This window comes from Oncorhynchus gorbuscha, linkage group LG14 (genome assembly GCF_021184085.1).
Source record: "Oncorhynchus gorbuscha isolate QuinsamMale2020 ecotype Even-year linkage group LG14, OgorEven_v1.0, whole genome shotgun sequence".
Taxonomy (NCBI): domain Eukaryota; kingdom Metazoa; phylum Chordata; class Actinopteri; order Salmoniformes; family Salmonidae; genus Oncorhynchus; species Oncorhynchus gorbuscha.
Genome location: NC_060186.1, coordinates 10,334,465 through 10,343,001, shown reverse-complemented (window position 1 = coordinate 10,343,001; position 8,537 = coordinate 10,334,465). Strand labels below are relative to the sequence as shown.

Below are 8,537 nucleotides of genomic sequence, written 5' to 3'. Positions count from 1 at the left end.
GATCCGGACAAAAAAGGTGCGGACTCCGGCTGCAAAGCCTGAACCTGTAGGGGAGGGTCTGGGTGGGCATTTCACCACGGTGGCGGCTCTGGTGTGGGACATAGACCCCACTCCACCTTAATCTTGGCCCACTTATGTGGCACCTCTGGAGTGGGACCCTCTCCACCGACCTCGGACTGGGGACCCTCACCGCGGGCCCCGGACAGGTGGGAGACTCAGAGCGCTGGACAAGCGGGAGACTCTGGCGGCGCCGGACAGGCAGGAGACTCTTGCGGCTCCGGACAGGCAGGCGGCTCTGGCGGCTCTGGCGGCTCCGGACCGACGGGCGGCTCTGGCGGCTCCGGACAGACAGCCGGCTCTAGCGGCTCCGGACAGACGGGCGGCTCTGGCGGCTCCGGACAAACGGGTGGCTCTGGCGGCTCCGGATAGGCGGGCGGCTCTGGCGGCTTCGGACATGCGGGTGGCTCTGGCGGCTCCGGACAGGCGGGCGGCTCTGGCGGCGCCGGACAGGAGGGAAAACCAAACACAGAAATACAAAACAAAAAAACAAAAACCTGCCCATGCCAACTCACACCCTGACCAAACCCAAAAAAAAGGAACTAAAGTCAGTACGTGACACTAACTTTCTTAGTAAGATGGCAGGATGAGAGTAATGTTACTTTTGTTGACATTTGAAATATTAACATTAATAATATTTAATTTGTTATAATTATTTTTGAACTGCTGAAGTAGAGCTGTCCAACAGTTAGGAAATTACTACTTGTCTGTTACATTTCTTATGTCTGTAATGTGGCATTTTTTGTTGTGATTTTAGTGGGCAATATTATAAGCCCTCAATTAAACTAAATTATATATTGTAATGACTAGATACAAAAAGATTCATATTTGAGGTTCGCATCTTTCTCAAATTACTTTTTTCCTTTATCCGTAATGGAATTGACCTTTTTTGTATATTTATTTCACCCCCGTCCAATTGGTGGCTCCAATACAACATCAGTTGTGGTAGGCCATAAAGGCGTCTGCCTCATTTACAAAACACATTTCAGTGTATCCTCATTTATTTCCAAGTCAACCTCTGCAGTTACATGCTAGTTGTCATAGAGCTTACGATTTCCTCATCCAATAAACCACTACCGTAACTTTCTGTCTTTAAGTGGTAGTATTCATTACCAATATCTTTGGTGTCTGAGATTTGATTGAGCTGCACCACTGACACTTCCTCATATGAACTCTTGGCTTCATCAGGATGAAAATTAGAACCATGCTCTTTATCCTCAAAAGTATGTCTGAGGGTCTTTGCTGAGCAGTTGATATTCCCTCATTTAAACTCTCCAGAGGCCAGAGGTTTTGAACCTGAGCCTCATTTACATTCTCTGTTTGTACCATTTTGTTTAATTTCACCTTGTTGTCACTAGCAAAACAATGTATAAACGTGTCAGTCATACAGGTATGACACTCCATCGTTGTTGCAGTTGGCTTCTTAACTAATCATCTGCTAATAATTGGTATTTGGAAAATCCATTAGTGCAAAGCAAGAGTGCATGAAAGTCATGTATGGAATTATTGTATTTCACACCAGGGTAAGAAAAAACAAATTGTTAAGGTGTTTTGGTTTTCCAACTGATATTCAACACAATAACAGTGAATTAATGTATTGCTTTGGAATTAATATAGAATGCAGCATTACATGTAGGCATTACAAGAAAGACTGAGAAATAACCAGCAGGCTGTTTGACCCCCCTGAAAAACTGAACATATTTGGTTAGTAGAAACCGGACTGAGAATTTTCCACCCCAGTTTATTTGACACCAGTAGTAACGTTTTTTCTAAACCAGTGTGTGGTCTTGCACTGACTAAAATATTAAATTATATTCATATGCTTTTGGGACACATTTTTGCCACATGTTTGGCGCGAGACTGACAATGACAACATAGCAGTCTAAAAGGGTAGCTGTCCATGATGCTGAAATGTGTATCACTACTCAAATATCAACATAAAGCTTCCTATGACCTAGCTTTTTGTTCAAACTCGCCTGTTTTGTATTCTAGGGACTCTAGTGAGTAGACTGGACCCTGGTTGTGCGGACACACAATAAATTGTTTTTCCTGTACAGTGCTATATTTGTACAGTATATATTGTCCAGGCAACCCACTTTAAGCTGTTTGACCAAAATAAAAGGCCAGCAACATATATTATTCAGAGCCTCATGAAATACACTATACAGGCCCTACTGAGTATTCCCCACAATACTTTTACTGAGGCTCCCAGAATAGTTTTTGCTTTATAAGCCAATATGTATTCCATATATAGTGATTCACATTGTGGACATTTATTTGAACTTGGGATATATGTTTTAAAAACCAAAATTAATCCAAATGTCACTTAATTATGATTTTTTAAAAATCATTGTTCATGTTTAGACAATTATTTTTCATATATCATTAATAATCACAGGTTATTGGTGCATTTCTACTATTATGTAACGTGAGGGACTTTTATTTGGACGATTTTCGAAATCCATGACCTGGAAGTACTTTTTTAGTGTTGCTGATGAGACGCTGGATCTAGCAACCCCTTTAAAAAAAACGGTTTTATTGAATTTAGCTGATTCGGGTATTGTTCGCTTGAATACATATATCAACCTTTTTAGTTACGTTGCAAGCGCTTTAATATATTATGTGTGTTCTAGGCTTGGTCGCACTATCTATCGTTAACATCGAAATCTGTAGCTAGCTTGTTTCAGGTGTCTTTTTGCTTTGCAAACTAGCTATGGATAACATTATTGATCCAGCATCAGAACAAGGTTAGTTTGCTGTTTTGTCATGCATTGCTTATCACATAGCAGTAGCTAAATGTAGAAATATTATATGGCATGACTCATTTTGTTTTTACATGGATCATTCAAATATGTCCTATAGTCTACATACACATAGCTTGTAATATTAGTAACTAGCTGAGTTATGGGATATATATTACTAGCTGAGTTATGGGATCAGTCGATTTTGCATTTATTATGATTAATCAGGCTGTAATACACAATTCATTGGTACATACAGCCTGCAAAATCATGTAAATGTTCATTACAAGCCAGAATGTTGAATAAAATTCTCTGGGGGATTGTCCTTCTGCTATTGCGCCAAAAGTTTCCACAGGAAATCATTGTTTACCCAACCTTTTAGAGATATGGTTCAGCGCCTTGGTAAAATTAGTTTTACATTGGATATTTGTCATTCTCTCGTCAATAGCTATAGAACCAACCGTTCCAATGTCATGGGAAAATGTATATTCTGAATCAGGGGAGGATGGAGAACAATCCACACCTTTTTGTGTGAAAATTTTCATTATGTCTTTCCCCTACAATTCCACACAAAATTCTCCATCCTCCCGATTCAGAATATACAATTTTCATTGTCATGGCAAGATTGGAGAGAAAAAAAATCCAATGTACAATTAACTTTACCTTAGTAGGCCCTAGACAATACTTTCCTGTGGATATTTTATCTAAATTTTCAAGCATCTGAAGGAGCTGGTAGAGTAAGTTTACATTTATTCTGATTAATCAGACTACCCTGGCCCTAGTCCTGCTTTTCACATATCCACCTCTGTTCCAGATGGTTTTAGAGTTGTGTTGCAGTGCGGGCACAGCTGACCTCCTGACCATCCAGGCCCACCTAGACATAATCCACACTTTGACAGAAAAATCCTTACACAAAGAAGTAGGTTAAATAGACAACACTATATGAATGAGACACTGGAGAACATTATTTCTGAGGGATACACTCCTGTACATTTGTCAGATGTTTTGTTTGCTTGCACCTAATGAGAGTCATGGTGATGAATTGGAGGCTTCAGATTCTAACTTTGTGGAGCTTCCAGGTGAGGAACTTTTTCTCTAGACTTCTTTATGATCCTTTTGCTTGAATATATTTCTGAAGTAGGCTACCAGTTAAACATCTACTTAGATCAACTGCTCCTCCATTGTTCCCACAATTAAGGGAGGAGGCTGACGACATCAGACCAACTCCTTGAATGGCCTACGCTTGAAGTTTGCACTATTGTGCTTACTGTTTTGAATGTACACACCCTTACATGTGTGTACATTACTCTACTTATACTTGGGATATTGTTTCTCAACAGGTATGCAAGTTCCCAAATAGCTGGAGTGCATCTTTAATGGACCCATTTCATGCTATGCTAAATTGTTATTTTACAGGAGGTGTTCCCAGTCCACTATGGCCCTCTGTATGACACAGTGCTGCAGACACTGGTGTGGGAGTTCCTCTCCAGACTGGAGGAGCTGCTGCCTGTACCAGACCTCACGCAGGTACTGAGGAAAACATCTCTGCTCTAAAAGATTGACGGAACATGGCGTAATGTGGCTCTACAGATGAATTTAATGTTGTATCTGGTCATTTCAAAATGTGTCTAAAACCTAAAGTGGCTGGTACAATGTATTTGAACTCTTTATTATGCTGTATTCCTATTGCCCTGCTCCTCTTAGACAACAGCATGGCTCAGTGCTGCCCCCTCTGTCCTGGAGGAATGTGGACAGACTGTCTTTGACCCTGAACAACTGAAGACAGTGCTGCAGCACCATCAGCGTCATGGAAACCTGAACAAGAGTAAGTCTCCTTCCAGATAATGGCTATGAAGTAAATCGTCGAATTGGACACCTTGTATTTTTTACTTGGCAATATAGGTGAGTATAACTGATCTCTCCTACCCAGGTCATGTCTCTAAATACACTGCAGATACCATCCTGTCCACACTGTCCCTCCCTCCAAAAATGAGAGTTGTTATTAACTATGAGCCAGACAACTCTGACAATGGGAGGCAATACTCAGATGAATGCATAGATAATGGGGTCTGTGAAAATGAAGACCACAATGAATTCCTGGATGAAAGCACTGATAGATGTTTGGAGGATCTAGGACTGTCAACATCAGAGCAACAGCAACAGGAGGGTCTGCCACCTGCAGAAACCTCAGTGTTGGTTACTCCAGTACCCTGTGATGGTAAGGAAAATTGAAAAAAGGTCACTCAACCATTGTTTGACTTATAAAGTATATGAATTACAATGTAACTGCCAAAATAATATAAACACTTCAGTAAATGAGGGATACGAAGTATATTGAAAGCAGGTGCTTCCACACAGGTGTGGTTCTTGATTTAATTAAACAATTAAAGTCACATCATGCTTAGGGTCATGTATAAAAATCCTGGGCAGGCCATTATGGCTATTATGGCCTTCCATGGCTATGCTCCCATCCACAATGCACGAATGGTAACTGAATGGTTTGAGCATGAAAACGATGTTAACTGTGCCATGGCCGTCGGTCCCAGATCTCAACCCAATTGAACACTTATGGAAGATTATTGAGAGGTGCCTGAGACAGTATTTTCCACCACCATCACCAAAGGACAAAACTATGGAATTTATTGTGGAAGAATGGTGTCGTATCCCTCCAATAGAGTTCTAGATACTTGTAGAATCTATGCAAAGGTGCCTAACTCGTGGTGGCCCAAAGCCCTTTTAAAACATTTTAATCTTATCTCCTGTATTTTCTCCTTACAGAATTTAACTTGGATCATTCTCTCAACGTAATGGTGAATGCTGACGAGCCATCCCAGGTTCTTAACTGCACTCTACCTCCATTCTCTCACAGTGAAGTGGCCAACCTCTGCAAGGACATCAAGACCGACTAAGTAGAAAAGGACAGAAAGCAGGTTGACAAGAAAACAAAGGTGTTCAGAAAGGGGGACAAAAAGAATGAGATCAAACAGGTTGACAAAAAGACTGAGATCAAACAGGTTGACAAGAAAACAAAGGTGGTCAGAAAGGGGGACAAGAAACAAGAGGGATCCCCTGTACCCCAAAACAGGACTCATACATGTGAGTGTGGGAAGGTTTTCAAAAAACCATCACTGCTGACGCTACATATGGGAGTTCACACGATGCCATATCATTGTGACCAGTGTCCCAAACGATATGCTACTCCTGGGGCACTGAAAAAACACCAGTTACTTCACACAGAAGAAAGACCATTTGCATGTGAACACTGTGACCGGAGGTACAGGAGTGCTTATGATCTCAAAGTGCACGTACGCATTCACTCTGGGGAGCGCCGTCACATGTGTACCATCTGTGGTAAGAGGTTTACCCAGCAGTGTGCACTAGTGAGACACATGCGAATGCATGCTGGGGAGAAGAATTACTTATGTAGCATATGTGGTAAGGCATTCCTTACCTTAGGAGAACTGCGTCTGCATACACGAACACACACAGGAGAAAACCCCCATACCTGTAAACATTGTGGAAAGGGTTTCAAAGCATCTTGCCATCTTATGGTTCATCTGCGATCTCATACAGGCGAGCGTCCTTACACCTGCACCCAATGCCCCAAGTCTTTCACTACTTCAGACGCTCTTAGAAAGCATGTATATACTCACACTGGGGAGAAACCTCACCGGTGCTCAGAGTGTGGGAAAACATTTACTCAAAGGGGTAATATGGTAAATCATATGAGAAGAGTTCATCGACCGGTTAAGATTCTCCAAAAGCAGTCCAACAGAAAGACAGACAAAGTCTCATAAAAAGATCGAAGAGATCGAAAGAAACCATGTAGGAGTTAATTCCAATGTAAATACTAGTACTATACACATGATTTTACAGGTCCTCTTTTGTATATCAGATTATCATACCAAAACATGTTTTTCAATAAATTTCTTCAGATTTGTCATGTCGACACATGATATTCGTGACTACAAATAATGATAATGATTTTAGAAGCGGGATTATGATTGACCCAATTTAAACGGTTTAAAAACTTCTTAGGGCTGAGATCCTGTTAATGGGATCAATATGACAACAGCCAGTGAAAGTGTAGGGAGCCAAATTCAAACAGAAATCTCATAGTTAAAAATCCTCAAACATACAAGTATCTTATACCTTTTTAAAGGTAATCTTCTTGTTAATCCCACCACAGTGTCCGATTTCAAATAGGCTTTACAGCGAAAGCACCACAAACGATTGTTAGGTCAGAATCAAGTCACAGAAAAACAGCCATTTTTCCAGCCAAAGAGGAGTCACAAAAATCATAAAGAATTAATTAATTAACCTTTGATGATCTTCATCAGATGACACTCATAGGACTTCATGTTACACAATACATGTATGTTTTGTTTGATAAAGTTCATATTTATATAAAAAAAATCTCAGTATACATTGGCGCGTTATGTTCAGTAGTTCCAAAAACATTCTATGATTTTGCAGAGAGCCACATCAATTTACAGAAATACTCATTATAAATGTTGATGAAAATACAAGTGTTATACATGGACCTTTAGATAAACTTCTCCTTAATGCAACCGCTGTGTCAGATTTCAAAAAAGCTTTACGGAAAAAGCAAACCATGCAATAATCTGAGTACGGCACTCAGAGACCCAACATGCCAAAAAGACATCCGCCATATTGTGCAGTCAACAGAAGTCAGAAATAACATTATAAATATTCACTTATCTGATGATCTTCATCAGAATGCACTCCCAGGAATCCCAGTTCCACAATAAATGTTTGTTTTGTTCGATTATGTCCATCTATGTTAAAAGAGCTACTTTTGTTAGCGTGTTTTGTAAACAAATCCAAAGTCACAAAGCGCATTCACTAGGGGCAGAAGAAATGTAAAAAAAGTTCAGTTACAGTCCGTAGAAACATGTCAAACGATGTATAGAATCAATCTTTAGGATGTTTTTAATATAAATCTTCAATAATGTTCCAATCGGAGAATCCTTTGTCTGTAGAAAAGCAATGGAACGGGAACTACCTCTCACATGAACAAGCGTCACGAGTTTGTGGCACTCTGCCAGACCACTGACTCAAAGAGCCCTTATGAACCCCTCCTTTACAGTAGAAGCCTCAAATAAGTTTCTAAAGACGGTTGACATCTAGTGGACGCCTTAGGAAGTGCAACATGACCAATATCCCACTATCTTCAACTGGGAATGAGTTGAAAATCAACCAACCTCACATTTCCCACTTACTGGTTGGATTTTTTTCAGTTTTTTTGCCTGCCATATGAGTTCTGTTAAACGTACAGACATCATTCAAACAGTTTTAGAAACTTCAGTGTTTTCTATCCAAATATACTAATAATATGCATATATTAGCAACTGGGACTGAGTAGCAGGCACTTTACTCTGGACACCTTATTCATCCAAGCTACTCAATACTGCCCCCAGCCATAAGAATTTAAACCTCCAGATTCCTTTACACTTGTAAAATATGGAGAAACAATGCATCCCCAACCACCTCCAGAGGTTTTCAGGAAGATTTGATCGCATTCAGTTCATGATGTCTTTTTAATTGCCTACACTTCTAAAAATGTGGGCACAATCAGAATGTTGAAGATCAGAACGTATGATAGAGCAAGGTATAAACGGGCTTGATTCAATCTGTATTGCAGAATGATCACAGAAGATTCGCATTATAGCTCGATTAAAATTTAAAGGCAAAGTTACTGTGTTTGCGGAGACTGCT

At 40.3% G+C, this 8,537-nt stretch overlaps 1 protein-coding gene across 2 annotated transcripts; it reads left to right on the top strand.

Annotated features, from left to right (window-relative positions):
• The first annotated feature begins 2,553 nt into the window (after window positions 1-2,553).
• LOC123995692 lies at window positions 2,554-6,745 on the top strand. 2 transcript variants are annotated; one of them, XM_046299358.1, is made up of 6 exons: window positions 2,554-2,804; window positions 3,613-3,717; window positions 4,215-4,325; window positions 4,503-4,623; window positions 4,729-5,016; window positions 5,577-6,745. In XM_046299358.1, the coding sequence occupies exons 2-6, from the start codon at window positions 3,613-3,615 to the stop codon at window positions 5,705-5,707; spliced, it is 756 nt and encodes a 251-aa protein (XP_046155314.1). In that variant the 5' UTR covers window positions 2,554-2,804; the 3' UTR covers window positions 5,708-6,745. The 2 variants fall into 2 exon arrangements, with proteins under 2 accessions (XP_046155314.1, XP_046155315.1); XM_046299359.1 differs by lacking the exon at window positions 4,729-5,016.
• Window positions 6,746-8,537: the final 1,792 nt, after the last annotated feature.

Excerpts from the sequence above, each read along its gene's own strand:
- LOC123995692 (XM_046299358.1), top strand. The coding sequence starts at position 3,613 with ATGGTTTTAGAGTTGTGTTGCAGTGCGGGCACAGCTGACCTCCTGACC. Across the intron at positions 4,326-4,502 it reads CTGTACCAGACCTCACGCAG|ACAACAGCATGGCTCAGTGC; the intron begins GTACTGAGGAAA and ends TGCTCCTCTTAG. Across the intron at positions 4,624-4,728 it reads TCATGGAAACCTGAACAAGA|GTCATGTCTCTAAATACACT; the intron begins GTAAGTCTCCTT and ends TCTCCTACCCAG.